This window comes from Plecotus auritus (assembly GCF_963455305.1).
Source record: "Plecotus auritus genome assembly, chromosome: 6".
NCBI lineage: Eukaryota > Metazoa > Chordata > Mammalia > Chiroptera > Vespertilionidae > Plecotus > Plecotus auritus.
In genome coordinates this window covers 88,675,250-88,692,887 of record NC_137773.1, presented here as the reverse complement: position 1 = coordinate 88,692,887, position 17,638 = coordinate 88,675,250, and the positions used below count along the sequence as shown (strand labels likewise).

Sequence of the window (17,638 nt, the reverse complement as noted above, 5' to 3'; positions counted from 1 at the left end):
GGATTTGAGACCCCGGGTAGAACCCTGGCATGCAATCTAGTAGGCGAACTAGTCACTGGGCTACCTCCGCTGTGGGTCCCAAGGGACAGGCCTTGGGGTATGGGGGAGGCACTTGTGAAAAGCACCTGGTCCCAGCAGGCTGCAGAATCCGGCGGTCAGCGGCTCCAGGGATTTGCATTGTAAATCTGAAGGTTGAGACCCCCTGGGTCCAAGCTGATTCTAACCCACTCAGCACAGGGGGCTGGAGGGGCCCTTAGGACAGGCTCTGGCCCAGCTTATAGGTGGCAGGGATGGCTTCTTGGAGGAGAGGACAGCTTGAGGTTTGAGGTTTTAGCTAGGTGAGGAATAGAGTGGGGAGAAGGAAGCAGCTGGTGCAAAGACACCAGAATCAAGAGAGAGTGTGGTGTTTTAGGTCAGGGCTTCTCAACCTCCTCACCAGTGACATTTTGGGCTGGAGAGTTATTTGTGCTGGAGCCTGTTCTGTGCACTGTAGGATGTTGACCAGCATCCCTGGCCTCCACCCTTAGATGCCAGGGGCACCCCTCCCCCAGTGGTTGACAACTGAAAATGTCCCCAGACAATGCCAGATTGGGGTGGGGGGTGGGGGGCAGGGGGGCAGAGGACAATTGCATTAGGATAAATGATTCTAAATTTTTTTCCCAATTGTGCACCCCTATCAGTAAAAAATGTTGAAGCTTCACCCCCAGGTGGATATTTACTTATAAATAATATACAAGTACAGTTATACCAATAAATTCTGTAGATTATTTTTATAATATTATGTTTATTACATAAAGATATTCTTTAGCAAACAAAAAATGAGATAAAAAAATAGCTACTCTGCCCTAGCTGGTTTGGCTCAGCAGATAGAGTGTCAGCCTGTGGACTGAAGGTTCCTGGGTTCAATTCCATCAAGGGCATATGCCCGGGTTGTGGGCTCAATCCCCGGTGTGGGGTGTGCAGGAGTCAGCCAATCAATGATTCTCATCATTGATGTTTCTATCTCTCTCTTCCTCTGTGAAATCAATAAAAATATATTTAAAAAAATAGCTACACTAATGTTTTCTGCTTGATCCCCAAAGCCTTGTGGGTGTGGAGACTATTAGTGATTGTAAACAGTTCATGGTTCTTTGTGGCTGACGGAATTTTAGGCAGGGATGGGGGCCAGTAGGTTGTACGGAGGACCTGGGGTTTTTAACCAGAGGGAAGTGGGGAGACATGGAGGGGCTTTCCCATTATAGTTGCCAATTACTACTTAACCAGTGGAGGGGGAGGTCGCAGCTATCTCCCATCCCCTGGTTAGGGTGGACACCCAGTGGGCAGGAAACAGGTGGGAGACTGATCTAACTATGACAAGAATCAGGAATGTTAGATTCTCATAATAATGGCCACTGACCATATTGAGTGCTTACTCTATGCCAGGCACTGTCTCATGTACTGTGGACAGAGCATGGAACATGGAACAAAAGAAAGAGCTGGCATTCTAGCAGAGACAGACAAGAAACAAATACACAATAGGACAGGAAATAAGTGCTAGGGTGAAACATGAACTGAGGTAGGGAGATGGAGAAAGGGGGTCAGGAAAGGCAGTGGGAAGTGCCATCTGAGGGAAGACCTGAAGGAGGGAGGAGGGGAGGAGAGTTTCAGACAGAGCCCACAGCAAGTGCAAAGGTCCTGGGGTGGAAGCATGGGACTATGGTTAGCAGTTGTAGGTTGTAGTCGTTCTCTATTGCTGCATAACAAGTCTCCCCAAGCATTATTTCATAGTTTTCATGGGTTAGGAATCCAGGAGCATCTTTGCTGAGCTTTTCTGGCTCAAGGTCTCTCAGAGGGTTGCAATCAAGGTGTCCGTGGGGGCTGCAGTCATCTGAAGGGCTGGGGCTGGAGGATCTGCTTCCTGGGTGGCTCATCGCATGGTTGGCAGGTGAATGCTGATTGTTGGTGGAATGCCTTAATTTCTCCCTTCCTTTTTTTAAAAAAAATATATTTTATTGATTTTTTTGTAGAGAGGAAGGGAGAGGGATAGAGAGTTAGAAACACCGATGAGAGAGAAACATCGATCAGCTGCCTCCTGCACGCCCCTACTGCGGATGTGCCTGCAACCAAGGTACATGCCCTTGACCGGAATCGAACCCGGGACCCTTCAGTCCCCAGGCCAACGCTCTATCCACTGAGCCAAACCAGTTAGGGCACCCCCTTTTTTTAAAAAATACTTTTATTGATTTCAGAGAGGAAGGGAGAGGGAGAGAGAATCATTGATCAGCTGCCTCCTGCACACCCCCTACTGGGGATCAAGCCCATAAGCCAGGCATATGCCCTTGACCAGAATCAAACCTGCGACCCTTCAGTCTGCAGGCTGACGCTCTATCCACTGAGCCAAGCTGGCTAGGGCAGTTTCTTCCTTCTTGAGATGCTTGGGTATACTCCCATCTTGGCAGTGGGCCTCCCCAGAGCAAGTGATCCAAGAGAAGGAAAACCAGGTGAAAGTTGTATCTTTTTAAATTTTCTTTTCTTTTCTTTCTAAAAATATATTTTTATTGATTTCAGAGAGGAAGGGAGAGAGAGAGTCAGAAACATCAATGATGAGAGAGAATCATTGATTGGCTGCCCCCTGCACGCCCCCTATTGGGGATCGAGCCCACAACCCCGGCACAGGCATGTGCCCTTGACTGGAATCGAACCCGGGACCCTTCAGTCCACAGGCTGGCACTCTAGCCACTGAGCAAACCCGCTAGGGCAAAAGTAGCATCCTTTTATGACTTAGCCTGGGAAGTTACATTGTTTCACCTTCTGAACTCTAAAATTGAGTCACTAGAGATTCAGCCTATGCCCTCTCTCTCCTCCCATCCTCCCATCTCCTGAGGGAGCATCTCAGTGATTGCATCAGAAAACAAGGCCGGCAAGGGAGCAGCTCATGCTGCCAGCCTCTCTGGCACAGACTTGGGGGGAGGAGGGGGAGAGCTGATCTGGAAGGACAAACAGAATAGCGTTGTAACAAACACGAAAAGCAAACATTCCCAGTGATCACAAGGGGGCGCTGCCTACCCACCAATAATTCTGTTTGAGATTTGGGGCCATCTTGGCCTGGCCAGATGTGGCTTGTTTGTGCAGTGGTGTGAGCATTATGACATTTTATCCTTTGTCTTTTTTTTTTTTTTTTTAATATATTTTATTGATTTTTTTACAGAGAGGAATAGAGAGAGGGATAGAGAGTTAGAAACATCGATGAGAGAGAAACATCGATCAGCTGCCTCCTGCACACCTCCTACAGGGGATGTGCCTGCAACCAAGGTACATGCCCTTGACCAGAATCGAACCCGGGACCTTTCAGTCTGCAGGCCAACGCTCCATCCACTGAGCCAAACCGGTTAGGGCTTATCCTTTGTCTTTATAAAAAGGTGTGGAAAGGGAGAAAATGGATAGGCTGATAACAGTGATAAGAAGTGTAGCCTCTGACACTTTAGTATAATTGAATCACAGATGCAGCTTATTCGATCCATCCATTCTGAAGCAATGAAGCATAATAACAATCATCTTGGATAAAAACTACTGTTTTAAATTTTAACCCTGCTATTCTGGCTTCTGTAAACATTTGCTTGCTTCAACAATAGGGTGGTTATTTTGACCTCTGTTTCCAGAATGAGACCTGGAAACTCACATAAATCACCCCATTTTATTGCTAGTCCCATTGTGGTTCTACAAAGGACATTCTTATGTGCCTAAGAACCAGAACCACAAAATTGCTTTCTTTGACTCAGTGGCTCCAGGAGCTGAAACTATAGATAACCTTTAGAGATTATTAACTTTGCTCAATTTTGCTTCTGAAAAACTGCTTTTGCAAGATAATTCCACATTCCAATGTGTAGCAGGATGTGTTTTTTGCCTTTATAAGCTTGCTACTGCTCTCATTTGGGGCTGCGAGATTTGGAGAGCTAATGCCCCTTCGTAGCTGCCAGCTTGTGAATTAAAGAGACTCCTTGATTTGATTTCGAGACTGAAGTATCCTTTGTTCGACTCTCGGGTACACTACAACAATTCATTAATTTTTTTTTTGTTTTAAAATATATTTGTATTGATTTCAGAGAGGAAGGGAGAAGCAGAGAGAGAGCTAGAAACATCAGTAATGAGAGAGAAGCATTGATTGGCTGCCTCCTGCATTCCTCCTACGGGGGATCAAGCCCACAACCTGGGCACATGCCCTTAACCGGAATCGAACCTAGGACCCTTCAGTTCGCAGGCCAATTCTCTGTCCACTGAGCCAAACCAGTTAGGGCTACTCATTAATTTGACAGACATGTATCAAGTGCTTCTGATGGGGAGGGCTTGGTGCTGGGCACCATTTCTGCCTTCCCAGAGTCATGGTCTTAATGGGAAAGAGAAACATGAAGCAGATAATATTGCAAGCAGTTATTTAATTATATTTATGGTATCTTCCTCCCCTCCCCCCACCAAATGGAGAGATCCATGAGAAAGGATAACACATGGGAACCTGACCTGAGTAGGGTGGTCAGGGAGGGCTTCAATGGGGAGGTGCTTCTTGATCTGAATCCTAAAACTTTCTGAAACACTGTGCCAAGTGTTTTAAACTATGTATCTCCTCTGATCCTCACAGCGACACTATGAAGCTGGTCATCCTATATAATACAAGCCTAATATGCTAAGTGTCCCACCGTTCGTTGGACGGTTCGACCAGTTGCTGTGATGCGCACTGACCACCAGGGGGCAGACACTCCAAACGGTAGGTTAGCTTGCTGCTGGGGTCTGGCCTATCGGGACTGGGCGAGATGGGCTGGATACCCTCTGGAGTATCCAGGTCCCATGGTCCCTCTCTGGCCCCAATTGTGCACAGGTGGGGTCCCTTTGCCTGGCCTGCACCCTCTCGCAATCCGGGACCCCTCGGGGCATGTCAGAGAGCTGGTTTCAGCCCAATCCCTGCAGGCCAGGCCGCCGAGGGACCTCACTGGGCCTCTAGTATTATTACAAATGGGAAAACAGTGGGGGTTTCTTCCTCTTCTTTTTTTTTTTTTTAAAGGAATCCCCCTTTTTTTTTTTTAATTGATTTTTTACAGAGAGGAAGGGAGCATGATAGAGAATTAGAAACATCAATGAGAGAGAAACATCGATCAGCTGCCTCCTGCACACCCCCCACTGGGGATGTGCCCGCAACCAAGGTACATGCCCTTGACCGGAATCGAACCTGGGACCTTCAGTCCGCAAGCCAACGCTCTATCCACCGAGCCAAACCGGTTTTGGCTGGTTTCTTCTTCTAATTGCAATAATCTGCTCAAGGGGTGAATAGGAGTTACCTAAGTGAAGGCGTTCAGGGCAGAGGGAGCAGCATGTGCAAAGGTCCTGAGGTGGGAAGGGATTTGGTTCATTGCAGGAAGCTAAAGGTCAGTGTGATTGAGGAGAAAGGAGAGGGGAGGGAGGTAAAGCTCGTGCCAAAAGCAGCAAATCTTTACCTGAAAGCAAGTCTTCAGCTGGACCCTTGGAGGTCTAAGCTGGTGAACATTGTTTAATTATGGAGGAAGTGGACACAATTGGGGCGTGTGTGTGCTATTTGCAACCTAGTCAGTTTCCCCTGAGTTTGACCAAACGAAGACATTGGGAATGGCCAGCAATGGAGGTGTGGAAAATGGAAAACCTCCAAAGGGTTGGAGAGGGTGTCCCTTGGCAGAGCTTTTGGAGAGGCAACTTGGCCAAACCTACTAAGGCATTACACATGCGGAACTAACCACTTCTTTCACTTTCTGTATTCTGACACTTCAGCCGCTGGGGCCTTGCCAGCCTTGGGGGCACTGTCCCTTTCTGGGCACCATAAACCACCTGTGGGCATTTCTGCGTGTGGGTCTCCACACTGCCTGTCCTTTCCACATTGCATATTTCTCTAACAATCGAATTATTTTCAGCAACAAACTTCCATCACTTTTGTAATTAGAACCAAAATATACAGTGTGAAAAATCCAATTATTTTTTAAACAGCATGTATGAAACCCTGGAAATAGAACTTGTGTTTTTTTTTTGGTTTTGTTTTTGTAAAATATAACTTTTTTATTTTATTTAAGAGAGAGGAAGTGGGGAGAGTGGTTGAGAGAGAGAGACATCCATATGAGAGAGAAACATCGATTGGTTGCCTCCACCTGGGCCCTGATCAGGGATCCAACCTGAAACCTGGGTATGTTCCCTGATTGAGAATTGAACCCCCCACCTCTTGGTGCACAAGATGACGATCCACCCGAGCCACACTGGCCGGGGCATGGAAATATGTCTTTGACAATGACACTTAACTGCTAAGAAGTAATTTGGGATTTCATAATTTGCGTAGTGCTCAGTAAATAGATTGCCCTTTACAACACAGGGATCTGTTGTTCGAGTTTTGCGAAATGAGCTTCAAACACATTTCCAGGAATGCATTATGTGCGGAACTTGGGTAACTCGTCTGGGGCTCTGCTCAAAGGAATTCGGTGAGTGGAGGAATCACAGGAGCTAAAACACCCCGAGTGTATCCAGGGTTCGCCGGATGCCAGCTGACTGGGTGTCCTCTGGGCTTGAGCCTATCAAGCCTTCTCTCTTAGGCGCCGCTGTCCCTTTTACGGACGAGGAACCCGAGTTTAAAAGCGATGAAGCAAACTGTGCAGGGCACCAGCTCAGAAGTGGCACAGCCCGCTGACTGCAATGTCCCTTCAAGCTGAAACTGAAGATGAGAAATACGGAGGTCAAGGCGTGCCCTTTGGGACCAGGCAGCCTGGGGTTGAGTCAAGTGCCGGCTCTTTGAGCAAGTTCCTGACCTTCCCGGGCCTCTGTGTTGCCATCTGAGATGGGAATAGAGTTGCTGTGAGGGTGCCGGGACCTGATATAGAGAAACCATATAGGCCTGTGCCGTCCGGCGGGGGAGCCATTGGCATCTGGGCCCTTGCAACGTGGCAGGTCTTTTTTTTTTTTTTTTTTAATATATTTTATTGAATTTTTACAGAGAGGAAGGGAGAGGAATAGAGAGTTAGAAACATCAATGAGAGAGAAACATCAATTCAGCTGCCTCCTGCACACCTCCTACTGGGGATGTGCCTGCAACCAAGGTACATGCCCTTGACTGGAATCGAACCTGGGACCCTTCAGTCCGCAGGCCGAGGCTCTATCCACTGAGCCAAACCAGTTAGGGCTCAACGTGGCAGGTCTTAATCCAGATGTGCTGCTAGTGTCAAATGCACACTGGATTTGGGAGACGTCAAACTACACATCAAGGACCTGTGTTTGCTTTTCGTTGTTGTTACTCCTCAGCTGAGGATATTTTTTCCATTGCTTTTCAGAGAGAGTGGAAGGGAAGGAGGCGGGGGGGGGGGGGAGAGAGAGAGAGAGAGAGAGGAAGAGGAAGAGAGAAACCGATGTAAGAGAGACACATCGACTGGTTGCCTCCCGTATGCACCCTGACCTGCAATACAGGTACGTGTCTTGACTGGGAATCAAGCCCATGACTCTTCGGTGCATGGGCTAATGCTCTAACCACTGAGCACCACCAGCCAGGGCCCACAGTTAAACTTTAATCCTGTGTTCCAGAAACCTCGCAGGAAAGGTACTGGGAGCTCCCTTCCCGCAAAACAAAACAGCAGGACGCTTTGCCTTTTCCTCCGATTGCAAAAGTTAAACATTACAAAATGTTTGATTTAGAAGAGGAAATGTGTATACACAGGAAAAGAAAACCTTAAGTTATGGTTTTGCCTGTGACCATGGGGCCCAGGGGACACAGGATGTGGGAGAAAATCGTGGACAGCTCTGGCTCCTGAGGAGGGAGAAAGGTGGGGGGGCACATTCTCTTTCCTATATCTCTCCCTTCGGGGGAATTCTTTTGCTAGAATTTCTTCATGTATTTTTAAATGATAATGATAATGATAATGATAATGATAATGATAATAATAATAGAAGAGGGTATCTCCTCATTGCCCTTGCCCCTGGGATAACCCCTATTGATTTTTTGTTGTTGTTGTTAATCCTCACCCGAGGATATTTTTCCATTCATTTTTAGAGAGAGTGAAAGGGAGGGGGAGAGAGAGAGAGAGAGAGAGAGAGAGAGAGAGAGAGAGAAACATTGATGTGAGCGATACACATTGATTGGTTGCCTCCCACATGTGCCCCGACCAGGGCCAGGGATTGAGCCTGCAATCGAGGTAGGTGCATTTGACCGGAATCCAACCTGGAGGCCCGGGAAGGTCAGAATCTCCTTCAGTCTGCAGGCCGACACTCTATCCACTGAGCCAAACTGGCTAGGGCTAATCCCCATTAAATTTTATCTATATTTATCCCGATTTTTCTTTAAACGACTTATTTTTCTATCTGATTTCATGATAATGCTATTCAAAGAAAAACAATAGCTTTAAAATATGTCCAGATGTCTGAGCAAGCAGGTTTGGGATCAGAAGAGGATCTTCGTTGCTGGGCACTCCATTTCAGGGCCTCTGCCGTCCCATTTGCAAAATGGGAGGAATAGCAGCCCCCCATCTCATGGTGTTGCTGGGAGAAGAAAAGACGTTAATGTGTATGAAGTGCTTAGACCAAAGCCTGCATTTAAGTACTCAGTACATGTTGATTTTGAACCCTGGCTGGTTTGGCTCAGTGGATAGAGAATTGGCCTGTGGACTAAAGCGTTGCAGGTTCGATTCCAGTCAAGGGCACATGCCTGGGTTGCAAGCTTGACCCCCAGTAGGGGGCGTGCAGGAGCAGCCGATCAATGAGTCTCATCATTGGTGTTTCTGTCTCTCCCTTCCTCTCTGAAATCAATAAAAATATATTTTAAAAAAAGTTTGTGTTGAGTTTTGTTTTAAGACACGGGGGAGGAGGGTTCAGATCGAGTCCAAGATGCCTCTCTGCCACTACGACCCGGAGTCCATGACGGAACCCACAGAAGCGCTTTGCTCATCCATAAAATGGGATCACAGCACTTGTGCCTATTGTAGGACTGGAGGAGAGAATGAGACACACAGGAGACACCCACTCTGCCTTCAAGTTCCCAGGAGCATCAACAAAGAAATCACAGTGCCCCCTAGGATGTCCTGGTCGGTGGAGGGGCGTCTGGGCAGTATGCCAGAGGAGGTGGTGTGTGAGGTGCGAGAATCTCCAGGCCTGGAGTTGGGGTGGGAGAAGGAGGAAAAGCTGAACTAGCTCTCAAACGTCCAGAGCCTCAGGCCTTTCCAGAGGTGGAGGCGGAGAGAAGCCACTTCTCCTGCAGGATGCGGGTCTTCTCTATTCAGTAAATGCTGAGGGCCAGACATTCCTGTGACATAAAATGTCCCAGGGCTGAGAGGCCAAAGACAGAGGCCAACAACTCCATCATCACAGCGAGAGTTTATCACGGGAGCCCCACGTGAGGAGCGCCCGGGGTGGCGGCAAGATGACGTGGACAGCCTCCGTGCCATGTGGCGGGTACTAAGGGGCTATACAGGGCAGGGCAGGGTGGGTATGGGCCTGGGGCATGAGCTGCCCGGGGAAGGGGAAAACGTAAGGAGAAAATGCCTTACATACTTGCCCGGGGCAGGGCCAGGGCCTGTTCCAGGACCAGCACGCCTGGGGCCAAGGGGAGGGGTCAGACACTATCTTTAAGGGACTTGTGGGAAACAGTCTCCATGCTGGACCTGGCCTGAGGGAAACAGACAAGGAGCTGCCATTCCGATGGAGGCGAGAGCAATGGTGAGACTTGCTAAGAGGCTGTGGGACAATGCAGACAGTGTGGCCGTGGGCAGCACACAGGGAAACTGTGGTTAGCATTCTTTTTCTTCTCTTTTTCTGTTAACCTTCACCTGAATATGTTTTTTCCATTGATTTTTAGAAAGAGTGGAAAGGCGGGAGGGAGGGAGGGAGAGAAAGAAACATCGATGTGAGAGAGATGCATGGATTGGTTGTCTCCTGAAGGTGCCCTGACCAGGGCTGGGAATCGAACCTGCAACCCAGGTACGTGCCCTTGACCAGAATCGAGCCTGGGACCCTTCAGTGCACAGGCACGCTCTAACCACTGAGAAACACCACTAAGACCCTGCTAGCGGTGGGTCGCTACCCACAGGTTGAGAACCGCTGCTGTAGAGCCTAAGACCATCGGAAAACACAGATATTTGCATTACGATTCATAACAGTAGCAAAATTACAGTTATGAAGTAGCAACGAAAATAATTTTATGGTTGGGGGTCACCACAACATGAGGAACTGTTTTAAAGGGTTGTGGCATTAAAAAGGTTGAGAACCACTGCCCTAAGCGGTTTGGCTCAGTGGATAAAGCGTTGGCCTGCGGACTGAAAGGTCCCGGGTTTGATTCCAGGCAAGGGCATGTACCTTGCTTGCGGGCTCAATCCCCAGTGGGGGGCATGCAGGAGGCAGCTGATCCATGTTTCTCTCTCATCGACGTTTCTAGCTCTCTATCCCTTTCCCTTCCTCTCTGTAAAATCAATAAAAATATATTAAAAACAAAAACAAACAAACAAAACCCTGAAACACCGTCCACGGCTGGTTATCATTCTTTTTTTTTTTTAATTTTTTAAAATATATTTTATTGATTTTTTACAGAGCGGAAGGGAGAGGAGGGATAGAGAGTTAGAAACATCGATCAGCTGCCTCTTGCACGCCCCCCACTGGGGACGTGCCCGCAACCAAGGTACATGCCCTTGACCGGAATCGAACCTGGGACCCTTGAGTCCGCAAGCCGACGCTCTATCCACTGAGCCAAACCGGTTTTGGCTGGTTATCATTCTTAAGACATCTCCTTTTAGAGAAGTAAGATGCACGCCAATGTGACCAGACGCTGGAGATCTGGGGTAAAACCGTCTTGGGATTAAATCCTCCCTCTTTATCTATTCACCATGGGCCATTTGGTGACCGGTGCAGCTTCGTCATGCTTGAGCGGGGCAGAGAGACCAGGCCTGCAAGCAAAGACAGATGCAGGCTCATTGAGAGATCTCAACAACACAGGGATGCTGGGTGGGACCAGGTGGTGGCAGGCTGTATTTTCCAAAGATGGCCACTGTGTTAATCACCCACTGCTGCGTGACAAGTTATCCCCAAAGGTAGCAGCTGAAAACAACAAACTGGTATTTCCTCGTGGTTCCCGTGAGCCAGGGATCTGGGCACAGCTTAGCAAAGTGCCTCAGCGTTAAGGTTTCTCACTGGTGGCAGCTAGGACTGCCATCATCTCAAGGTTCCACGGATGTGGTTGAATGTAGGTCCACCATCTTATTATTTATTTTCTGCTTATCTCCTTTGCTTTTTATTCTTCTCTTTTTTTTCCTGCATCCTTTTGGATTATTTGAATATTTTTAGTATGAATTTAGCTATTGATTTTTTACTATCTCTCTCTTTAATGGTAGCTCTAGTGACCACAATATACATACTGAAGTTTGCATGGTCTACTTAGAATTAATATTTTACCACTTGCAGTGGAATGTAGAACCACTAGTTAGTTTCCTCCCTCCTCCTGTGTGTGTTATATTTTTATTGATTTCAGAGAGGAAAGGAGAGGGTGAGATAGAAACATCAATGATGAGAGAGAATCATTGATCGCCTGCCTCTTACCTACTGGGGATCGTGCCTGAAACCCAAGCATGTGCCCTGACTGGGAATTGAACTGTGACCTCCTGCTTTATAGGTCGATGCTTAACCACAGATCCATGCCAGCCAGGTGTAAATGTTTATTGAATACTCACAACAATTCTCCTGCCTCTCCCTCAGGTGTTCTGCCATCAACTCAGTTTCCACCCATCAACCAGCTGGGCCTTCTACCTCAGGGCTGGAAAATTCCTCTGCTGCTCAAAAGCCTTCAGTGGCACCCCACTGCCCTTGGTAATGACCAAGCCCTTTAGCCTGATATTCAAAGTCCTTTATGAAGTCAGCCTGCCTGGCAGCCTCCCCAGTCCCATCTTTCTCTTCCTCCCTCTCACCTTTAGTCCCTCCTTCATACATCAAGTTCAAGCCATTCTGGAAGTCTTACAGCCCCTCCAGCATTCCTGGGGTGTCCCTGGGCCCACATGGGCTGCTGCCTTGGCTTGGCAGGTCCCCCACTCCCACCCAAGTCCATGTTGATGAAACTCATTCATCCTCCTTTGCCCCTTGTCTTGGCTCTCCAGTTGCTGGGGTTACCCATCAAGCTTCCATCAGGACCAGGTGCAGGGTGAGCACTAAATTTATTCATTCACAGTAATTTCTTGAGCACCTACTGTATACCAGCCCCTGATGTAGGAACAGAATACCACAGTGAGCAAGACAGATACATCCCTGGTCTTAAGGAGCTGACATTGTTGGGCAGGGGTAACACTCATTTAATAAGCAAACCAATGGATATCATATACAATATATTTATAGGTGTTATTGAGGGAATAGAGCAGAGTAAGGGAAGAGAGTGTGATGAGAGGGGATCTGTTTTAGACATGTTATTGAAGCAAGTATCTTTGAGGAGGTGACATTTAAATACCTCCTCCAAATAAGGGAAGGGGGCAAGTCATGCAGATATCTGGAGAAAGGGTGTACCTTGTAGAGGGGACAGTAAGTGCAAAGGTCCTGAGGTGGGAGTCAACTTGGGTGTTGAAAAGACACAAGGGAGGCCAGTGTGATTGGAATGGAGTAGGAGAGAGGAGGAGGCAGGTGCAACCAATGCTAGGGCAGGCTCTGCAGGGCCCTCGCTGAACGTGAAACAGGAGCAGTTGTCTGGAGCCTGAGTACGATGTTCCATGTCCTTTATCCGGGGTTAAGCCCAATGGCCTGGGCCTGCTTGGAGACACCCCGAGAGCAGTGGACGCCCCCGGGTTTCAGGACTTGCAGCCATGGGTGCTCATGTACTCTGCAAACCCCTCCAGCTGGCCCAGCAGTTCCTTCTTTTCCACGTCCCCATTCGCTGGCCAATGCATGAGGAACGTCTCCTTGCCCAGGACATAGTTGTAACTGTGGGTAAGGGAGAGCAAAGAAGGTGAGGAGTCCTGGTGCCCCCAGAGGCGTGGAGACTTCTCTGCCTTGCCCCTCTGCCCTGCGGGGCCTAGAGTGTCCACTCCACAGGGCCATCTTGGGTCCCAAGCCTCTAGTCCAGCCGTGGGCAAACTACGGCCCGCGGGCTGGATCCGGCTGTTCTATCCGGTTCTCTTGCTCTCCCCTCCGCTCCTTTACTTTGAATTTATATTAGTTCACACAAACACTCCATCCATGCTTTTGTTCCGGCCCTCTGGTCCAGTTTAAGAACCCATTGTGGCCCTCGAGTCAAAAAGTTTGCCCACCCCTGCAGTCTAGTCCATTCATCTGGGGATGGAAAAAGGCTCCCCTTCCTCTGACTCTTTACTACCCCTGTTGGAAAACTGAGTCTACATCTCCTACAACGTCTCTGTGTGAATGGTGTTCCCTGCACCTCCATTCAGTGTGGCTCTCAAACCCAAGACTCTGCTGACAAATGCAATAGAGATTTTGACACCAGAGACTGGGCTGCAGTAGGGGAGGGGGCCCAGGCTGAGTCCCCAGGGCACAGGAGGCCCCCACATACTCAGATTTGACTCTCCACAGGTCTGATGGCCGGCCCATGATGAGGTATGTCTCTTGTTCCTGCAGCTCCAGCGAGTCATGGCAGGTGGCATGGGTGACGAATTTCTTCATGGCCAGTGGCGTGGCAGCAGCGTCCGTGCCTGGAGGAGAGGAAACCCAGTGTGTGAGCACGCACAGGCTGGCCCTCCCCCAGATGGGACCCACCCATCTCTTCTGCCACCTGGGACGTACCACTCTTGATGATGGCTTGGAGCTGCATGTTGTAGTAGATGTAGGGGTTGGAGGCAGAGGCCTCCACAGCCTCCAGCCTGGCCTTGAACACTGGGGAAGGCGGGACAGGAGGGCTTGTGTTGGTGTCTGGCCTGCAGGTGGGCCTCCTGCCTCCTGCCATACCCACAACTCACCAAAGTCCATGCCTGTCTCACAGGCCACCAGCTGGAGCTCCTCCTGCCTCATCCAGCTGCTGTCCTTCTTCTGGGTCGGGCACAGTTCTGGAGGGTGAGGGGCAGCTGCCTGGTGCACTGGGGGAGGGCTTCCTTCCACCAGACCCCCATCAGGCCCCAGGTCTCCGGGTCTGGCCTTCCTCCAACTTCGGTGGGACTTGAGTGTATGTGTGCCAGTCTGTCTCTGGGTCTCCTTTTCTCTCTCTTTGTCTCTGTCTTCCTATCGTGCTGTCTCTCTGCCTACGCTCATCAGCACTCAGGAGGTGACCAAGGGCTTCTGGACCCCCAGCCTGGCAGCCTTGGCCCTATGTTCCCATGACCTCACCCTCAGCGCATCTGCAAACGTCTTTGTAGCAGATCTTCCGCAGGTCAGATCGCTCCGTGGGCAGGTTGTAGAAGGAGCTGCACCTCCGGGCTGCGAGACAGGTGCGTGCCTGGGTTTGGCTTGGGCCAGCGGTCCTGGGGTTGGGTGCCCGCCTGGCTCCGCCCCCAGCGTGTTCGTCCCCCGCAGACCCCGCCCACTTGGCCCTGCCCAGCCACCCCCAATAAGCCCCGCCCATCTGAAGACCCCGCCCCCTGTCCACCCCATTCCCAGCAGGCCACGCCCAGTTCTGCCCAGTTCTTTCTAGGCTCCGTCCCAAACTTTTCCAGGACACCCACCACGCGGACCATCCATGAAGGCCACGCCCTCTGTCGCCAAACCATTTAGGTTCCCTCCAGCACGCTTCTTCCCCCAGCCCCTCCCCGATGCCCAGGCCCCTCTCAGCCACGCCCTACTTCTCCTTCCTAGCCCGGCTCCTCTACCCTCCCTCTTGGCCCTGCCCTTCGCAGGCCTCTCCCCCTCGCGGACACGCTTCCATCCCCAGCCCCCTGCTCACAGGGCTCATAGTAGTCATAGACCGTGACCTGGGCGGCCTGCAGAAACTCCACTGGCAGCATCCTATGGACCCGGAAGCCCAGCACCGTGTCTTCCTGGTGGGAGAGCTGGGGAGGGGAGTCCTGTCTGAGCCGACCAGGCCCAGTGACCACAGGCCTTGCTTCATAACCACTGACCACACACGTGGCCTTGACTACTGGGCGCTGACTTCAGATGGCACGGTCCTCTGGCTACACCACCCAGGAGAACCTTGCTGACTGTGGTTCTCTGCCCACCAGGCTACCCACAAGCCTGTGGTGGACACCGGCCTTCCTCACCTTCTCCAGGTAGAGGACCACGGTGCTGTCGCTGGATTTCGTCTTGGTCTCGTACTGGAATGCATACATCTCCACGTCGTTGTTGAGCTGGGGCACAGGGTGAGGGTTGCAGGCTCGCTGAGACCCCTGGGGGCCCGCAGCCCTAGGAGCTCCAGTCAATGTGAAGTAATTCTTAGCACTTCCAGTCTTTGTCCAACCAACCCCAGTGTTGGGGAAACTGAGGCACAATCAGCAGGACTTGGCTAAGGCCAGGCAGGGAGGCAACCAGAAGTGACCATGGGTCACTGATGAGGGGTTAGATTCCGCCCTGTGCTACCACTGAGTATGGGATGTTGCCAGGGCACCCATCCTGCTCAGCAGAGGACGGGTGGGACCTACATTACCTGTTTGAGGTCATCATGGTTGGGGTAGAAGCCAGTGAGCAGGGAAACCTCCATGATGGTCATTGTGGCCTCTCGATCACCCAGGAACCTGGGAATTTTACAGGTCCAGTCTCTCTTCCTCCTGCCCCTTCCCCCATGCTCCCCCTGCCATCATCTCTCACATGGACCAGTGCAATAGCCTCCTCCTGGGTTTCCCCATCACTCCGCTGCCCCCCAAAGCATACAGCTTTCACAACAAGAATCTGATATGTCACTTCCTTGCTTAACAACCTCTACCAATGGCCTTGTCTCGCCCTGCCACTTCACCTCTTCCATCCCAGCCCTCATTTGATTGCTCTGAAGTGTCAGTCTCGCTCTTTCCCCTGGACCTTTGCATATGTTCTCTCAGCCTGGGATCCTCACTTCTCCCCTTTGCCCGGAAGCATCCTTTCATCTTTGCAATCTCGGCTGATGCATCACTCCCTCTGGTAGGCCTTTTCCAGTCCACATATCAGAACATTCTCTAAGTTGTCCTATTGTCGCTTCTTGGACCTTTCCTTTGCCACATTTAATCACAGTTGTCACTTTAGATTGATTCTGGGCGATTATTTGGTTACTAGAGGCCCGATGCATGAAATTCATGCAAGAGTGGGCCTTCCTTCCCCTGGCTGCCAGCACCGGCTTCCCTCTGGCATCCGGGACCTGGGCTTCCCTCGCAGCCCTGGCTTCATCCGGAAGGACGTCCGGAAAGATGTCTGGTCTAATTAGCATGTTATGCTTTTATCATTATAGACTAGTGGCCCGGTGCACGAAATCTGTGCACGGGGATGGGGGGATGTCCCTCGGCCTGGCCTGTACCCTCTCCAATCTGGGACCCCTGGAGGGATGTCCACAGGGATCGGGCCTAAACCTGCAGTCGGACATCCCTCTCACAATCTGGGACTGCTGGCTACTGCCTGATCACCCCTAACCACTCTGCCTGCTGGCCTGCTCGCCCCCAACTGCCCCCCCTTGCTGGCCTGATCGCTTCCAACTGCCCCCACTCTGCGGGCCTACTCACCCCCAACTGCATCCCCCTGCCGGCCTGCTCGCCCCCAAATGCCACCCCTGCTAGCCTGATCACCCGCAACTGCCCCCCTCGCTGGCCTGACCACCCCCAACTGCCCCCACACTGCTGGCCTGCTTGCCCCCAACTGCCCCCTCGCCCCCGCTGGCTTGCTCGCCCCAAAATGCCACCCATCCCGGCTTGATTGCCCCCAAATGCCCCCCCTGCTGGCCTGCTCACCCCCAACTACCTCCCCTGCCAGCCTGATTACCCCTAACTGCTCTCTCCTTCTGGCCTGATCACCCCTAACCACCTCTGCCTTGGCCCTGCCACCATGACTTTGTCCAGAAGGATGTCCGGAATGTCTCCCAGTCTAATTAGCATATTACCCTTTTATTAGTATAGATAGAGGCCTGGTGCACAGGTGGGGGCTGGCTGGTCTGCCCTGAAGAGGGTCCCGGATCAGGGTGGAAGTCCCCTTGGGGGGTGTGGCCGGCCTGGGTGAGGGGCTGAGGGCCGTTTGCAGGCTGGCAATTCCCCCATCGGGGTGAGGGTCCCCACTGGGGGGCATGGCCAGCCTGGGCGAGGGGCTGAGGGCCGTTTGGGGGTGGTTTGCAGGCTGGCCAAGCCCCAGCTTTGTCTGGAAGGACATCCTGGAAGGTCTCCTGGTCTAATTAGCTTATTACTCTTTTATTAGTATAGACTAGTGGCCCGGTGCATGAAATTTGTGCATGAGGGGGGGGTGTCCCTCAGCCCGGCCTGCACCCTCTCCAATCTGGGACCCTTGAGGGATGTCCGACTGCTGGGTTTAGGCCCACAGGGATCAGGCCTAAACCGGCAGTCAGACATCCCTCTCGCAATCTGGGACTGCTGGCTCCTAACCACTTACCTGCCTGCCTGCCTGATTGCCCCTAAGCACTCTGCCTGCTGGCCTGCTTGCCCCCAACTGCCCTCCCTTCCTGGCCTGATCACCCCCAACTGCCCTCCCTTCGTGGCCTGATCACCCCTAACAGCCTCTGCCTCAGCCCGTCACCATGGCTTTGTCCAGAAGGAAGTCCAGAAGGTCTCCTGGTCTAATTAGCATATTACTCTTTTATTAG

General features: G+C 51.0%; 1 protein-coding gene across 2 annotated transcripts in view; it reads right to left on the bottom strand.

Annotated features, from left to right (window-relative positions):
- Positions 1-11,649: 11,649 nt before the first annotated feature.
- The window catches only part of LOC308249859 (complement C3-like), a 30,181-nt gene continuing 24,192 nt past the window's right edge, over positions 11,650-17,638 (bottom strand). For both annotated transcript variants that reach the window (XM_080671878.1, XM_080671877.1), the window contains 8 exons: positions 15,515-15,602; positions 15,132-15,218; positions 14,816-14,921; positions 14,263-14,352; positions 13,899-13,985; positions 13,726-13,815; positions 13,496-13,634; positions 11,650-12,909 (listed from right to left, as the gene is read on the bottom strand). In XM_080671878.1, the coding sequence (XP_080528004.1) occupies positions 12,777-12,909; positions 13,496-13,634; positions 13,726-13,815; positions 13,899-13,985; positions 14,263-14,352; positions 14,816-14,921; positions 15,132-15,218; positions 15,515-15,602 (820 nt within the window). In that variant the 3' untranslated portion in view covers positions 11,650-12,776. The remainder of the gene's footprint in view (positions 12,910-13,495; positions 13,635-13,725; positions 13,816-13,898; positions 13,986-14,262; positions 14,353-14,815; positions 14,922-15,131; positions 15,219-15,514; positions 15,603-17,638) is intronic.